General features: G+C 45.5%; 1 protein-coding gene across 4 annotated transcripts in view; it reads right to left on the bottom strand.

Moving 5' to 3' along the window:
- Positions 1-3,494: 3,494 nt before the first annotated feature.
- The window catches only part of ELAVL1 (ELAV like RNA binding protein 1), a 94,208-nt gene continuing 79,212 nt past the window's right edge, over positions 3,495-18,490 (bottom strand). For all 4 annotated transcript variants that reach the window (XM_078670419.1, XM_078670415.1, XM_078670417.1 and 1 more), the window contains one exon: positions 3,495-4,975. In XM_078670419.1, coding sequence (XP_078526545.1) covers positions 4,654-4,975 — 322 coding nt within the window. In that variant the 3' untranslated portion in view covers positions 3,495-4,653. The remainder of the gene's footprint in view (positions 4,976-18,490) is intronic.

Genomic DNA, 18,490 nt, shown 5'->3' with positions numbered 1-18,490 from the left:
AAACCGAAAGAGTAAGGTGTCGTCAACTGTGTTGGAAGTTACTTGAGTCTTTAAAATTATGACAAACTGCCTGTGCAAACTGGAGACCTAGGAATTGTGAGAAAACAGGTTCCAGGCATTAAAATGAATTTCCCAGAAGAATATTAAGATGTTTAAAAAAAGGGAATGTTAAAGTATAGCGGACTGAAACTAAATGATTTTCAAACTGATAATTCCACCATCCCTACTTCATTAACAATTAGCTATCATTCACATTATTTTTGTAACAGCTTAGTGAATGGGTTGGAAAACAAACTCTTCGGCTTGAATGTTAGTTAATGTGATCAAGCTAAATGTTTATAGATCAAAATAGTCGCCTTTTTCCATTCTGTTGTATTTTATACCAAGGAAATAATATTTTGAGGATATATTCAAGAATGCCCTAACCTGCTTTTGATTCTAAAAATAAAAATGAACACAGAATGACACCATGGACATTCCCCTTTACAAGGGGCAGTGGACAATCAAAACATACGAAAGTACATTTTATTCAGAACTCAAACTGGACAGTCTATATACCCTTTCCATGCAATCTCTTTTAGTACCTATTTAATTTATATTAGATAGTGGGTGTTAGGAGGAATTCACATCACACAATATTTTGAAATGTAAACGTGGAACTAAAAGAATTGCACTTTTAACATCAACGCAGAAATCCTAACTTTTTTTTTGCAGGAGGTCCAACAATTTCAACTCCACTCTTTTCAATTGCTATCGGATAATCATCAAATAATGGATTAGGTTAGAAAAATTAACAGTTTATGTTGAAAACTGTAAGATTCAACATAACATGAAACTAAGCATTTAAGAACCAGAGCATAAATGCTACAAGGACTCTGGCAGTAAAGTGGACACGTTTTCTTGGGTCGGCATTTATGAGCCATTAAGTGTCCGATCTTTTATCGTAACAGGTTCCTAATTTTTGACATGTATAAAATTCACATCTAGAAACATTACAATACCATACAGTTATAATAAAACTCTAGATGGCATAACCACCAACCTAAAATGGGCTAGCAAGGCGTTTACTTGTCTTCATCAAACAAAGCCAACAAAAATGGTGCAGAATAGTATACTAATCATCAATTGAAACTGGGTCAAAATCCAAAGGAGAAAGAGTTTCTACCCTTTATTGATGCGACTCTAAACATGTGGGCTTAAAATGGTGAGGTGATAATGGAGATACTCTAGCTCCGTACCAGTATCTTCGCTATGGTTAGAACAAGTTATGGTGAAATTACTTCTTGCAAACTTACTTAAATAATTTTGTCTGCAAATAAAGGAAAATGTTACTTACTCTGTAACTATCATTCTGTAGTTTGTAGGGCATTAGAATAAATTGCTCAGTGGACTCCTGACATATAGTGTTAGGAGTGGATATTTGCAAGCTGTGTTTCTTTGAACTAGGACTTTCAGTTTTGAGAGAACTTTTACTTCTTCTCTGAAATACATATTTCAGAACAAAGACTTAACCTCAGATTATTTTCCCCCGTCATTGGGTTCAGATGCACTTCGAGCTCTGGGACCACTGAGCTACAATATTTAACCCTCGTAGCCAGAATCATTAGATTCGCAAGTTCCAGCACAGAGTCAATTTCAACACTATAGAATTCAAGGTGATTTGGTTTGGAGCGGGAGAGTAGGCATACATTTGGCCAGTTAAGGAGAACATATTATTCCAATTGTGCCCTAAATTCAATTTGAGTTCCCATCATCAGACCATCACAGAGTTTGCAAGGACTTCTTGCTTCAAATTGATTGGTCTACTAGGATTTTAATAATTAAGACCATCTGTTGTAGGAGAGAGCATCCGTGGAAGCATAATAAAATACATTGTTACAACTATATAAAGTCAACGCAGAGCTTCAAACCTGAAGACCTCAAAGGCACTTTGATGAGGAAGGCCAATCTGACCTCCCTACTGGCCAAGAGGAACTAACCCCATAAACCCTCTCCAGAGATATTAAGAAAGAACAAGTTTGGGATTGAACAGATGCAGACTGTGATGGAATTTGTGAATTATGTCTGAACCAGATGGCTGAAAAGGAAAACAATCAGAGATTCAGACTCTGTCTTGGTGCATGTACATTTTTCGAACGGTTCGCAAATAATCTCATAACTAAAACTTGTGTTGACGAGAAATAACTTGCAAACATTCATGCCCAATACTGGAAGGCAGGAGTGTGCAGAGCAGGATTAGCTACAGCAGCACACGCTACAAACTGATGTCTTACTTTAAATCCTTTATAGGATTTAAGATTTTATGCCAAGGTTAACGTAATGCTCAGATATGAATTGGACCACTGTATTAATCAGATTCCCTGGCCACAGCCTTTTCGAAAAATTATTTGAACCACTTGACAAAGCTTCACCTGCTTCACAATTTGTAACAAAAAATATTTCTACCTCAAAAAGATCAAATAGTAAGTCAAATACTGCATGTTGAATTCATTACGTCTATTGACACTGCAAAAGTCAGTGTCGCCATTCAACTGATTACTGTTTTTAGGAATTAAGGTAGTGAACATTTCAACCTGCTTGTGTTACTATCCATAATGGATGCATTTGATAGGAAATGGAAAGGAGGAACCCTGCATATGTATTCACTTTTTTCCATGCATACTGTCCGTTAGCTGTCAGGGACCACTTTAACATGTTTCAGAAGGGTTTGCTTTTACTGAACATAACTTCAATTGAGTGTTGTTGACTGGAGGGTATGGCAGAAGTGTGCCCACTTAAATTTGTTTTCTATGTACAACATTTTATAAACTTCAGATAAACTGCTTTATTGGGAGAGGTAAGCAGGAACATACTAACAAGTGGTCCTGTGTGTCCATAGAGAATAGGAGTTGGAAAAGTATATTTGCTTAATGTGTGAAGTTTTTATGTAAGAAACCTTCATTCATCAAGCACTAGTTTCAATTAATTTGTTTGAAGAAACGTAAAAGTAATTGGGTAAATAGGCCTTGGAACACGCCACAATTTGTCTCTCAACATAATTCAGTAACGTGGTGCAGTGCTTCCTGCTAAAATCTCAATGGCCCTGGTTATAATCAACACAGCTGACCATTTGTTATTAAATTGCACAAAACTGACAATTTGAACTTGTGAACGACTTGAACCAAATCTAAATCCATGTCTACTCCAAAATATGAATTGATAATCTGGAGGTAAAAAGTGAATTTTTTGGGGAAAAATTCATTTGATGTGACACGAGTGACAAACTGATTTTTCTAGATATTGCTGATGTGTATTAAATTGTTTGCGTTACCAGCTGTTTTTAGATGCCTTTGGATAGAAAGGTCATGTCTAACATGCATATTCAGAGCTATCAAGCTGGATAAATCTTAGTTGCTATTCCAGAAAGAAAGTGAATGCAACTCTTCAAGGCAATCAAGTAGTTTTTGGAGAACCTACTAAAAAATAATAATTTAAAATAAAAAACGAAAACAAAATTTGAGCAAAACAAAATCAAATTTAATGGTCTTATATGCAAAAGTAAAACGAACAAAAACAAACACAAAAAAGCAAAAGAAAATTAACAGAAACAGAATAACTCAAAATTCAAGGCAATCTGCAGAAAATTTAGGGGATTATTTTTCATATCTACAAATCAAATATTTTGGTTAATAACTTGAAAGTTCAGAATGTATCATAGGTAAAACATTATCAAAACAAAAAGCTATTAAAATAGAAAACTAGAGCTCACAAGGGATGCGAGTGACACAATGCTCAAATGTTCATGAAGTTTTTTACATTTTACAAAATGGAACTATCTTTATGAATTCAAACTATTTTTTGATCTCTGAAACCGTAAAATATCTTGAAGTGTTGCGTATCTGGTAGAAAACCACTGTTTGTAGCCGCTGGGTAGAGACAGGTCAGTTTGATTAGGAATCAAAATATCACACCTTGTAGTGTTCAAATTGTGATATGGAAACTTAACTGAGTTTCAAAGAAACTTTGGTCCTCCCCTTCCAAAAACTGGGATAATGAAAATATTTTAAAACTTGTAATGACAGGTAGGATGTTTACGCTTAGAGTAACCTACGTCATTCAATGAGTGATTAAGAAAAACTTAAACTGGCATGCTGCTTCTTACATGACCCTTCTTTTAGAAAGCCAAAGCATCTTCTGAGACCAATACTGAGAAAGCAATTAACAGCCAATTGAATTCTTGGTGATGCAAAGACTTTTCAAGGTATAGAGAAGGAAAAACTAGAACTGAGTATGCCAGAATAGCAAGTTCTATTTAAGTAACAAAAACTTTTCTAGTTTCTGAAAAATGCAATGTTCCATGGATCAACCTAAGAAGTCTTATAATTTAAAGCATGCGTATTTTTACCACCATCAATATGGTATAATTTATGTGATCTACTCATTTCATTTTTCATACTTAAAGTAAATAACTTAAGGAAATTAAAATTGGTCTAAAGTTGTGGGATTTCGCAAACATTTGAACATGTAAGTTGCATCCCAGAGTATAAAAAACTTTTCACTTTTCATTTAGACTAAGACAAACACGTGAAAATTGGCGCAAAATGAGTTTTACACTAACAAAAATTATCCAACTTATGTCAATCTTAATTCTTCAGTACAAAATGGACGAGCAGGTTATTTGTGAGATTTGCTGGTTTTGAAGGAAACCTGTAAAATTTTCTCTCCCAGGCGATAGCCATTCAGACTGGCTATTGCCATTGCAGCTTCGTCATAGTTTGTCATGGTCACAAAACCAAAGCCTTTGCACTTGTTGGTGTTGAAATCACGAATAACCTTCACATTGGTGACTGCGCCAAATGGACCAAACATCTGCCATAAGATTCCCTCATCAGCATCTTGGCCAAGGTTGTAGATAAAGATGCACCAGCCAGCGGTACTTCCTGGTACATTTACGTTCGATATTCCACTCATGTGATCTACTCCCATAGGGGAAAACCTATCAAAACAAAAAGATACATTTCACACAATTGAAAATCATATTTAAAAAAAATACCAATGAGTAGAACAGAAAAGAGATCTAAACAACTATTATGGGTGAGGAAGCACAAACAGCAGTATCACAGAGGAGGTAGTATTGGCAATTAGAGGTCCAATGTCAAGTTCTTAGAGAAGTTATTGCCCACCAAAATGCATGTGCGTTATCACAACTTAACCTCTGCTGCTTTAAAGAGCAAGGAAAAAGCTTACAGCATTCAACCTACAGGCGAGTGCCTCACTGTGCATGCACTTCAGCTTCAAAAGAATTAAATAGTTCAGAATTACTTTCAATCAAGGTAGTTAGTGGAACCTCACATTTCTCCCACTGGCTCACAACTCCAATATAATCAATGTAAAAAAGCCTCGCTCAATGCAATGGCATGATTTATCCAGAAAACCACTAAACTGCACAAACGTTCTAGCATTCTGGACTTTGAATTCCTGTCAACCTTCAGTCCCCAGGCACACGAAGATTGGTACTGGGACTATTTTTATGTTGGTGATAAAGGTTAGAATTAACTCAAACTTAATTTGCTGAAGATTGAGGATCACTAAATCTTAGCTACTCAAGTCTTTTCTCCTTCCGATCACTTCTTGTCCATCTCATTCCACCCTTTGTTTCAGTTACCCAGCTGAATAGTCATGGCATTCCTATACATCCACTGCTATCGCTGCACTCAATACAAGACTTAACATAAAGAAAATAATTTATTGGTCATCAAGTACTTTGCAAATGAAGTGAATGTGAGGGTGGAATTGGCTTTATCCACTGCTGCTTTGTTTAAGGCCCTATTAACTAAGCACGACATTGGTGCAAAGCACTTAAATGAGGGTAAGAGTTTGAAGGACATACTTGTGAGCTGGAAGCTTTAATTGCTTTGCTCACAGTGGTTCCAATATGAAAACGAGAACACATTTGCAAAATGTAACAATGTGGGACTCTTCATGATGCTCCTAAAGTGCTCATTTACTATTATCAATTACATGAAGAATCAAAAGGGTTTAAAGGAAACTATGTAAGAAAGCAGTTATGCTCAACTACCATGAAACCTGAGAACGCATCAAAAAACAAAATAAAAATGAACTTGGAGACCTACAAATGTATGGATAGTTGTGCTAAGGATCCTTTAAATACTGGTCTCAAAGGCATCACTGAATAAAACAGGTTTGATGGATGCCAATAGTTAAAATAGCAAATAAACTGACGGATGCCAATAGTTAAAATAGCAAAGAAACTGTCCAATTTTAATAGGCAAAATGCTAAAACTATCGAAAGTCACATAATAAAAAAAGTCACAGAAGTGCACCTGCATGTCTACACATTTACTACTTTCAGAAATACACACGTTAAAAGAAATAAAACTGAACATGCTAGAGTAGCAGTTTAAAAGGTGTGGCCAAAGCAAGCTTTTAATTTATGCATGTGTCATTACAACTGTAGATTTACTCGTTTCAAAATCAATTTAGCAAGTGCAGATTTAATGAATACTTGTTACTTTCCCACACAGAGAACCTTCTTTACCTACATAATTTTACTCACGCCTTTGTAAGGAGTACGTTTCTAACCTTTAACAAACTGGGGAGGAGGTGGAGTGAGCTGGTGAATACTCGTAGATCACAAGTTTGTGGGTGTACACAAACTTATTGGGCATTTCAGTTTTGAAACTACTACTTTACCTGTTTCCAGATCATGAGTAGATTTAAGGACACAACAATCTTGTGAGTAAAGTCTTTTATGAGAGCAAAACCAAATTTTGTGCATGTTAAGCAAAACTGACGCACAAAAAAAACCTTTAACATTTTCGACAAAAACCCTCAGACTCCAACAAGGCCTTGCAGAGCTCATCTTGTTCTAAAATGTAAATTTCTAGTCACTTAACAGCTAGGCAAACAAGAGAATAGAGGCACAGTGAAACCAAGTGATTTGCCCAAGATTTAAACAGTGTAGTTAAATGGAGAAGGTTAGATTGTGAGTGGTGACACTGACCCTCAGTCATCAATCTAGGCCTTGGACCACAAATATAAGGAAACTTGCTTATCCTGTAACAATCAGTTTGTAGCTTGTAGTGCAGGAGAGGACAATGCTCTGCACAAACCTGCCATGTACTGTTCCACTCTACAAGTTTTTTCTTCAAACGTTTTTTGGGCCAAGAAATTGTATGACTCCTCCCTGAAGCCCAAACTACACCAGGACAACTTCTCCACTTCCGATTGTCTCCCCCCCCGCCCCCCATCTACCCACCACCGAACGAGCATGAATCAAGTGGAGTAACACAAAGCAGTATATTAAGTGTGTACAGGTCCATTATGAATGAATTTATAACGTGAGAACGACAGGAACATGAGCCTACAACAGGGGAAGGATCATCTATACAATTACAATCTATGAACCAATATTCACAGATGAACATGTTTGGGTTGTAGCAAGTGCTGCTGTGGAACACATGCTGAGCATACACTAGAAAGCCCTGCATGGTCTTGAATGTGGTGGGTAACACGCAATATGGAAATTAAGCTTTAAGCAGATCCCAATTTGAGCCTTATGCAGAATGCATAACCACTGAATAATACCAATAAATGGCTGTGTTGTTGACCATATACCAGCCTCACATATATAGGTTAATGGTTTGTAGCCTAGGAGCCATTGGGACTCTTTGTCCAGGTAGAATGAGAGCAGCATATGGAATTATTTTTGCCTTGGCTACAACAAATTAATGGATTTAACTAATAACCTCTTATAGCCGGATTTGGAAATTAGGTTTTTAAAGTGAGGTTTTGTGCACATAAAGATGCTTTGTCTAATTAATGTAAAGCAACAGAGCTCTCGCAACATCTTATGTTTGTAAGGAAAATGCTACTTACCAGTATGAATCTGTTCTTGGCATGTAGGGCTGCTGACATTCATCTTAGCATAGATCGCCGCCTAGTGTTGGGACCGGATGATTGCACCTTGTTGTCTTGGAAGAGTCTTCGAAGTATCACGAGATAGGTGACTCGTCCCTTTGACTACAGTGCGCATGGGCATCCACTCCATCCTTAGATTGTTTTTTTCCGCCATTGGGTTCGGATGTTATTTTCTATACTCCAACTTCGGAACCGAAAATAACTACTCTAAGGCCAAAAGGCCTTCGAAATCGACAGTATTGTTCTCGCTCGGTACCCCTCGACTCCATCAAACGTTTCATATTGATCCGGTCGTCGACGCGGGCCGTTTGGCCTTATCAACGCCACGTGCGACTTCCGTCGATGAAAAGGAGTCCATTTAAAAGGTGCCCACAATGCCACTCCAAATTCCCGCATACTGACATGCATACAGTATGCAACAAGTGTTTGTCACCTGAACACAAAGAAGAAAATTGCCCAGCCTGTGCCCAATTCCCATCCAAGAAAACCATCAGGAATCGACGGGCTGCCAGACAAGAGATGCAGAAGTCGGCACCGGAGAATATCTTCGAGGGCGAACAAGATCTCCCAGAAGCTGCCGACTCCGATCTAGAGATCGTCCCCGTCGAACCCTTACAGCAAAGATTTTTCTTGGAGGTCAAGTGACAACTAAGTGCACATTAAATCGAATGCATGCTCCATTTTCCAGCACGGTTGAAGGTCATCTTCCAAAACAAAGTGGCGTTCTTCGAGACACCTGAAGTGGCTTGGTCTTGGCTGAAGAAGCGATCATCCTTCTGGCGGGAGGCACCTTCCTTGCACCCCCATCGAGGTAGGCCAGGGCAGGGGTTGGGGACAGCTGCTGCGCTGGTCCCGGCTGCACAACCATTTACCTACCGATTTGCCTGAACCTCTGGGCCCCCGGTACATGCCGCTCAATCCGAATATATGATTATACCACGATTTCAATTACCACGCATGGCTTTACCACGCGAATTTTACATCGCAAGTGGCTTTACCACGCTGGTATTTACAACGTAGGATTTTACTACGCCTAGAAACGTCTTACCTGCACGTCTTTCTCTACGAGCCCTTACTTCCATCCTCCATTGAAACAAGCGTCAAAACACGTATACCAAAATAAAAAAAGGACTGTTTTTTTGACGTACACGGCACGTCTTTGGGGGAGGCTCTTTCCTTTTTCTTTTAAAATTATGTTCGTTTTTTTTTTTTAAAGTAAACTGCTTGTTATTTTTTGGGGGGGAGACCCCCCCCCAGCCCCCCTCTGCCCACCGCTTGTTATTTTTGGGGGGGGAGACCCCCCCCAGCCCCCCTCTGCCCCCCAAGCCCACGCAGAACGACTCGAAGGAATACCACATCTCCCCCCCAGCCCGTGGTAAAGACGTCGTGGAAGGCACCCTGCGTGGAAGGCACCCTGCGTGGTAAGTGTCACGTGGTAAATGTTAGTAGTGGTAATGCCTTCGTGGTAAATGATGTTTCCCGCTCAATCCAGCTTCATGCCACAGAGGGTCAAAAAGCACAATATCAGGCGTCTGCATAATGCCCAGGCTTCCGCCTGAAGATTTCCAGGTGCCAATGCACTTCTTTTGGTCAATTTCCAAAAGGAGTTTGACTGTGCGGTGGGACTATTTGTTCTGCTTACTGCACAAAACTGTACTTCGTCCCAAATTTGTCAATAGACTACTACTGTGTGTTGATCTCCAGGCGAGGGTTAGGGTGGGAGGCTTGTTGTCCATCCCATTTCAGCTACATAGGGGTACAAGGCTGGGTTTCCAGTCGCGCTGCTGTTCGCAATAGAGATTGAATCTTTGGCAGGATGGCTTCCTGGTCGGGGGATGTGAGTGGGCCCCGGGGTCTCAGACAGGATCGCACAGACGTTGACGATGTCCTCATATTTCTTGATGATCCACAAGAGTCCAGGCCCTTGTGCTCTAGATACTGGGAGCCTTCGGGGCCTGTACGCGGCTTAGTCAAAGCAAAGTCCTCTGTTTAACCGAGAGTGCCCCCACCCGCCTCCATCTGCGCTTAGTTGGGTGGACAGCATACTGTTCCTTCGGGTGGGCTTCCAATATCTGGGAGTGTATGTAACAGATAGCCCTCATTGGGCCTGGGCATGCAATATCCAACCTCACTTGGAAAGAGTGTTATTAGGACTTTGGGTTTTGGGAGACACTGCAGCTCTCCATACTCGGATGCTCAACTACATACAAGATGGTTGTTCTGCCCCACCCGCTATACTAGCTTCAGAAGGAGTAGTTTCTGTTCTGTAACTCCAGTTCTGTAGTAGGGGTATCTCTGTTATAGTCATAATCTAGTGAATAGTCCCGCCCATGTGCGTGGACCCCGGCAATCAAAAATAATCTCTTAAGTTGTCAAAAAATTGCAGAACTGCAAAGACACTTAAGAGAAAATTTAAAGACAAATAATGCAGCCTATATCCACAGGCTACACTGTCCAGTACTTCAACTAGAAATTCCACCAAAAATCCACAAACAGCAAAGCCTGTCCAGATTTCCCTTGCTTTTACTGCAAAAACCCCTCAGAAATGATAGAGAGGAAGGCCTGGACAGACAAGCCCCATAGGCTGCCATTATGTGGCTTAAACAGGATACTGTGCCTTTAAGGAAACCTTCTAGAACCTTCTCCCAGTATCCCAGAATGCATAGCAGGTCCCACTGACTTCAGTTCTTTTTGAAGGCGTAAAAACGCCAGACCTGTAGCATTAATTACATGAACAATTCTCCACCGGGGAGGAGGGCGGGCGCTTATGACTATAACAGAGATACCCCTACTACAGAACTGGAGTTACAGAACAGAAACTACTCCTTCTGTAGTAGGGGATCTCTGTGTATAGTCATAATCTAGTGAATAGAATGGCAAGCCCATCCCCACACCAAAGCGGCGGTGGAGAAAAAACATGATGCCACTACTGTGCGAACAAATTCCGCAGCGAAGCCTGCCCAACCTGAGCGTCTGCCCTGGCATCAGAGTCCAGGCAGTAATGCTTAGCAAAGGTATGGACCGACTTCCAAGTGGCGGCCTTGCAGATTTCTGCAATCGGCACATTACGGAGCAAGGCTGTCGTGGCAGCTTTGCCCCTGGTGGAATGAGCCTTAGGCTTACCTCCTAAGGTCTTATTAGCTTTTTGGTAACACAATTGAATGCAGGACACAATCCACCTAGAAATGGACTGCTTAGAGGTAGCAAGACCCGTCCTGACTGATCCATAATTGACAAACAATTGGTCTGACCTACGAATATCTTTGGTCTTATCCAGATAAAATTTCAACACCCTCCTAACATCCAGGGAATGCAAAGAACGTTCCGCCGGAGAGGAAGGATTCTGAAAAAACGTAGGTAAAGTTATGGTCTGGTTGACATGAAAATCAGAAATAACCTTGGGAAGAAATTCAGGGTGAGTACGCATCACAACCTTAGCAGCATGAAATACAGTATAAGGTTCAGTACAACACAACGCCTGAATTTCACTCACCCTGCGGGCCGATGTAATGGCCACGAGGAACGCCGCCTTCCAGGACAGGTGCTGCAACGAAGCCTTGTGAATGGGTTCAAAAGGCTCCTTCATCAATCTGGACAGCACCACATTCAATTCCCATGAAGGCGAGGGAAGCCTGACAGGAGGGAACACCTTCTTCAATCCTTCCAGAAAGTCTTTGATCACAGGGATCTGGAAAAAAGAAGTCTGTGAAGGGCATTTCCTGTAGGCAGTCAATGCAGCAAGATGAACCCTAATGGAATGAACATTAAGGCCAGACTGCGCCAAATGTAAAAGGTAAGGAAGGATGACATCTTCCTTGCAGGTCGTAGGGTCATGGTTCCTAGACTGGCACCAGATACAAAACCTCTTCCACTTGTAAGCATATGAAGTCCTAGTGGAAGGTCTCTTAGACTCCTTCAGTATGTCCATGCAATCCGCGGGCAGATTCAGATGTCCATACTGCACTATCTCAGGAGCCATGCCGCCAAACTCAAAGACGAGAGGCTGGGGTGCAACATCCGCCCCCCGAACTTCGTGAGAAGGTCCAGCCTGCACGGCAACCGAATGTGAGGAAGGAGAGAACGGTGAAGCAGGTCCGTGAACCACCACTGCCTGGGCCACTCCGGGGCAATGAGAATCATCCGAGCCCTGGACCGGGCCAGCTTGATGAGTACCGCCGGAATCAGGGGAATGGGAGGAAAAGCGTACAGAAAGCTGTTCGACCAGCTGATCCATAGCGCATTCCCCAGCGACCCCGGCTGGTAGTACCTGGAGGCGAAGTCTCGGCATTTGCTGTTTTCGGCGGTGGCGAACAGATCTACGTCTGGAGTTCCCCACCTTGCGAAGACTTCTCCCAGCACTTCGTCGTTTATGACCCATTCGTGGTTTTCCTGAATGAGTCTGCTGAGTTCGTCCGCCTGAACATTCTGCACACCCGGCAGATGGGTAGCCGTGACCGTCAGTCCTCTGGCCAGGAGCCAGTGCCAGATCGTCTGCGCCTCCTGTGACAGAGTGCGGGATCTCGAGCCCCCCTGCTTGTTGAGGTAGTACATCGTGGTAGTGTTGTCCGTTTGCACAAGCAGGGAGCTGGTCTGGAAGGACGGAAGAAAGGCCTTCAGCGCCAAGTGAACAGCTCTGAGTTCCAGGAAGTTGATGTGATACGTGGCCTCCACTGGTGACCACGTTCCCTGAATCTGTAGAGTCCCGGAGTGCGCTCCCCATCCCAGGAGAGAAGCATCCGTCACGACAGTCTGCGTGGGAATGTCCTTGTGAAAAGGAACCCCTCTGAGGAGATTCTCCGCTGAACACCACCACTTCAGAGACTGAAGAGCATGCAGAGACAGTCGTATCCTGTCGTCCCAGGATCCTGTCCTCTGATCCCACTGGTCCTCCAAGCACTCCTGCAGCGGTCTCATGTGCAGTCGTGCGTGCGGCGTCAGGAAGATACAAGAGGCCATCGAACCCAGTAGAGAAGACACCGTCCTCACTGTTGTAGATGGAGTCGACATAAGAGCCTGAGCCTTCCGAAGGAGAGATAATCGTCGCTCTTCCGAAGGAGACACGCTTGCTGACAGCGTATCGATGGAGGCTCCCAAGTACTGTATGCATTGGACCGGAGTCGGGACCGACTTGGCCATGTTGATGTGCAACCCCAGCTTGTCCAAGAGAACGCACGTCTTCTGGAAGTGTGCTCGCGGTTCCCGAGAAGGAGGATGCCTTGATCAACCAATCGTCCAGGTACGGGTAGACAAACACCTTGTTCTTCCGCAGGTGCGCCGCCACCACCGCCATGCACTTCGAGAATGTTCTCGGCGCAGACTTCAGTCCGAATGGGAGTACTGTGTACTGATAATGATTGGTGCCGACTTGGAACCGCAGGAACTTCCTGTGTTTGCGCGCAATGGGCACATGGAAGTATGCATCCTGTAGGTCTATGGCACAGAGCCAGTCCCCTTGTTGCAACTGAGGATAAATCTGATGCAACGACAGCATGCGAAACTTTTCCCTGCGAATCCACTTGTTTGCCTGTCGCAAGTCCAGAATGGGCCTGAACTCGTTCTTGTCCTTCTTGCGAACCAGGAAGAACCAGGAGTACAGGCCTCGTCCCCTCTGGGACAGAGGCACGTCTTCTATCGCCCTTTTCCTTAATAGGGTATCGGCCTCCACCTGGAGCTCGAGCAGCTGAAACCGCGAGCTGACCGGAGGAATCGATGGAGGCGGGCTGGTGAACCGAAGACTGTATCCATTGCAAACAATATTCAGCACCCACTTGTCCTGAGTAATTTTTCTCCACTCTGCCGGAAAAAATTGGATGCTTCCCCCTACCGGAGTGGGTAACGGATCCGGGGGAAGTAAGTTCCTAGGGCCTAGACCCAGCCTGGCCCTTGGGCGTTGGAGCCGACTGCTGGCCTCCCCTGCCCCTCTGGCGTTTCTGGAACGGCTTACGGAACTGTTGTTGCTGTTGCGAATGTCCCGAAGCCTGGCCACGTCCACGGCCTTGTCCGCCGGACCGCCGTTGGAATGAGCGGTACGGCTTCTTCGTCTCCTTAGGCTTCTCGAGGCCCACCGCCATGAGCGTCTCGGCCTCCGCCTTCATGCGGGCCATCTCGTCGTCCGCATGCTGTCCAAAAAGAGACTTGCCGGAGAACGGCAGGTTGGCCACCCTCTGCTGTGCGTCCGGTTTCAGGGACGTCAGACGGAGCCAGGCGTGGCGCCTCTGGTTGACCCCATGGCAAAAACCATGAGCAGCCAACAGGGAAGAGTCCGCTGCCGCACTGATGATCTGGTTGGCCACCAGCATCCCTTCACTCAGCACTTCCTGAAAATCCTCACGCTGTTCACGAGGCAAGTGCTCCGCAAACCGCTCCAGGGAGTCCCAGAGGGAGCGGGCGTACCGACCCAGCAGAGCCGTGGCACTCGCAGCCTTCATGGAGGTGGCGGCAGTTCCACAGACCTTCCTCCCTGCCGAATCCATCCACCTGGACTCCTTATCCGGGGGAACCGTGGATGACGGAGCGGAGGCATGTTGTTTGCGTGCCGCCGTCACAATGACGGAGTCCGGAGGTGGTTCCGCCCTCAGAAAAGCCGGGTCCGAGTCCGGGGCCCGGTACTTCCTCAGCAATCTAGATGGTGCCGCCTTTGTCACCGCTGGGGTGAGGAAAAGGTCCATAGCTGGTTCCTCCAGGCCCGGTACCAGAGGAAGGAGAGGGCGAGACGAGTGTTTTTGGTGCAACGTCTCAAAGATTACGGACGTCTTCGGCGTGGGCACTGTCAGGGGAATGCCCAGCTTCGCAGCGCCCCTCAAGAGGACATCCTGGAACGCCACCAGGTCATCAATCGGGGACACCCTCGTATCCGGTGATCCCGACAGGGTAGGAGAACGATCCCTGGAGCCAGAGGATCCCGTGCGGGAGCGAGACTCGCGCCTCCTATGGCGGCGTCTAGACCGCGAGGACGATCTGTGCCGCGACCTGTCCCGTCTCCCAGAGCGAGAGCGAGAGCGAGACCTGCCAGTCCGTGGCCTCCCCACCGGTTTCCGTGGTGGAGTCTTCCTCGGAGCCTCCTTGGGCGCAGGTTTCGGGGTCCCCTTAGGAGGTACAGGCAAAAACGGCAGCGAAGTGGACCTCGGAGGAGGAACCTCCGGCTGCGGTGCCGGCCCACGCGGAGGAACCGGTGGAGGCGGGTCGTCCGCTGGAAGTGGAGGCAGCGTCGGCGGGTCCTCTCGAGGTAGAGGAGGAGGAGGAGGAGTGACCGCCTTCGGACCAGGTGTATGCGTCGACCGAGGCCGAGAAGGAGTGTACACCGCAGAGTACACCGTGCCCTGTGATCCTTGAGGCGAAGAGGGCTGAGAGCCCGCCCCTTCAGCCGGAGACCGCTTCCTCTTGCGTCCCCCGCTGGAAGCAGTGTGACTCCTGGGACTAGAATCCCTCTTGCGACGCTTCGGAGAGCCTGACCGACTCCTAGACGTCGACCTCCGTCTGCTCGACGTCGAGCGTCGCTTTTCCGGCGTCAAAGGGCGTTTCCTTGACTCCGGCGTCGAACGCCGCCTCCGCGACGTCGACCTCTCCTTCCTCGGCGTCGAACGCCGATCCCTCGACGTCAAGCGCCGATCCCTCGACGTCGACCTCTTTCTTCTCGACGTCGACCTCTTCCTTCTCGACGTCGACCTCTCTCTCCTCGACGTCGCACGTCTCCTCGACGCCGAACGGTCCTTCCTCGACGATGAGCGTCGCCGACGTCGTCTGGATGTTCTCGACGTCGAGGATCCCCTCGACGTCGACCGACGGTGTCGCCTCGACGGCGAGCGCCGATGTCTAAGACGTCGGTAAGAAGCCCTCGACGTCGACGATGAAGACGACGTCGACGGCGGCTTCGTCAGCGGTGGCTTCGACGTCGAGTCGTCCCGATGTCTCGTCCCGGAGCCCCGGGGAGAAGGGGAGCACACCGCCGTCATCCCTCTCGACGTCGTCGTCGAGGCTATCGACGTCGACGGAGACCGGGATCGCTTGCTGGGCTTCCTGCCTCTGGGGAGCCCCCCAGAGGCCTCAGCAGAGGCAGAGGGATCCTTCCCTGACTGCCCAGACCCACCTGCAGCCTGCAGGCGCCTCTCCTCAAGGCCAGACAGCCTGATCTTCGCCCTTTCCTTCAGAGTGCGAGTTGTAAACTGCTGGCAGATGACACACTCCTCAGGGACATGATCTTCAGGGAGGCAGACGATGCAGACATCATGGGGATCACCTCTGGCCTTCTTCCTCTCACATGCTGGACACTTCACAAAGAGTCCAGGCATTTCAGAGCCCTAAAACACCTGAAGCAGCACACAGAAGAGAAGAGAAAGCCAAGAAAGTAAACTGCAACACTTTTAGTATACAAAAAGTGCCAAAACATGCAATAACCCCTTGAAACAAGGGAGAGCTCAATGCCAGGGTCCTGTAAGCAGGAGCCGGAAAAAAGAACTGAAGTCAGTGGGACCTGCTATGCATTCTGGGATACTGGGAGAAGGTTCTAGAAGGTTTCCTTAAAGGCACAGTATCCTGTTTAAGCCACATAATGGCAGCCTATGGGGCTTGTCTGTCCAGGCCTTCCTCTCTATCATTTCTGAGGGGTTTTTGCAGTAAAAGCAAGGGAAATCTGGACAGGCTTTGCTGTTTGTGGATTTTTGGTGGAATTTCTAGTTGAAGTACTGGACAGTGTAGCCTGTGGATATAGGCTGCATTATTTGTCTTTAAATTTTCTCTTAAGTGTCTTTGCAGTTCTGCAATTTTTTGACAACTTAAGAGATTATTTTTGATTGCCGGGGTCCACGCACATGGGCGGGACTATTCACTAGATTATGACTATACACAGAGATCCCCTACTACAGAACTATTCCTTCCCGCTCCATCCCTTTTCTAAAAAAAAAAAAAAAAATGTGATTTATTCCTGCGGAATGTCTTGAAGAGTCACCATACGCCGCAGGTTGCACTCACCAACTGCTACAAATCCCCGTATGATGTTGGAATTGCGACTCCGGATCTACTTTCGTACTGCAGGGCCCCAATTCATCGTAACAAATGAATTGTTGTGTAGCATTGAATCAGACCCCACATACCATACAGAGAGATGGGCTATGCAGGAGATATCCCTCCTATATTTGCTATATGGGGTGGGGAGGGGCCTGATCTCATGTCGGCAACTCAAGTAACCATTTAGATATGGAGAGAGACTCAAGAGGGCTGTCAGGTGGGTGGGACGCATGACAAAAGAAACCCCACTCTGGTACGATACCTCGGTGGCGCAGGTCACAGCTCTGAAGGGCTTCAACTCGTGGGACATCATAGGGCATAGGAGGGAGACCTGGGACCCCACCTCGATGAGGACTGGAGAAAGGCTTAAGCATCCCCCTGCAAAACGTGCATTGCCTCAGTTTCACCCGAGTGGAAATATTTGCACAGGGTCTATTATAAACAGGAGAGGTTGTGGAGAATGGAGTTGGTGACCCTCCAGCGTCTGTGCTGCCTGACGTAACAAGCAAAACACACAAGTTGATGGACGGAATGTTGCACAATGGCAAAACATTCACCCCCAGTCACAGATCTGGGTTTAATCCATCGTTATTTTGCTCACCAAGCCACCCCAGTTCAGACATGGCCATATGCAAATCAGTCTTGCCCCTGTGCCTCATGGGAACAGTCCAGCCCGAACTGCCAAGCCAGGTCTTCCCTGGACCGGAATCAAGCATCCTAGGACCGGTTTCTAGCTATCAGCCGTCTTCAGCCAGGATAGCTTGACTCCAGTGACATAGTGAGCAAGGGACCCACGTCTGGGCATACCCTTCCCACATAGGGTGAACAGCAAAACACACAAGTTGATGGACTGGGGGTGAATGTTTTGCCATTGTGCAACATTCCATCCATCAACTTGTGTGTTTTGCTGTTCATATAACCTGAGGGGTTAGGTTATATCATCACTTAACTGTGCAGCATCACTTTAAAAAAAATGACAGGTCTCATGGGCGGAGATGAAAAAAGCACAATGAAATAGTACCCTAGTGAAAATCAGGCACAACATCATTGAATTCTGTGTCTGAAAAAGGTACACCAACAACAGACCTTCCCTTGAGAAATAACATGTCTTAATACCTAGCTTATGTGCAAAATGACCAATTTTTAATCAGCAGGCTTTAAAATAATTCCCATAGATTTTCAGCCCAGACAGCCCAAGAAATAGTCTTAAAAAAGCAACAAAGGTAGAAGTTGACTTTATGGAGAAAATAAACAGATGCACTAAGGTAGCTGAAGCACTAGTAATCCTGGTGAAACCTTGATAGTAGCATAAAAAAATACTCAATTGCAGATTTCAACCAGAGGTCTTCCTTAAAACAATGTGCTGTGAAAATCTGAAGCCGACTTGCTGGAGTGTGATTTAGGACAGCTCTTCAGTGGCTGGATTTCAATATATGCAAGTAGTGCATACTTAACTTACTGAGCAATTTTGCCACTTAATGTATAAAATGAGAAACTACATAGTTTCGTAAAGACATGCAATAGCTTCATTACAACAGCCACAACTTCACAAGTACAATCTGTGTAC

Source organism: Lissotriton helveticus, chromosome 12 (assembly GCF_964261635.1).
Source record: "Lissotriton helveticus chromosome 12, aLisHel1.1, whole genome shotgun sequence".
Taxonomy (NCBI): Eukaryota; Metazoa; Chordata; class Amphibia; order Caudata; family Salamandridae; genus Lissotriton; species Lissotriton helveticus.
This window is presented reverse-complemented; position numbering and strand designations above follow the sequence as displayed.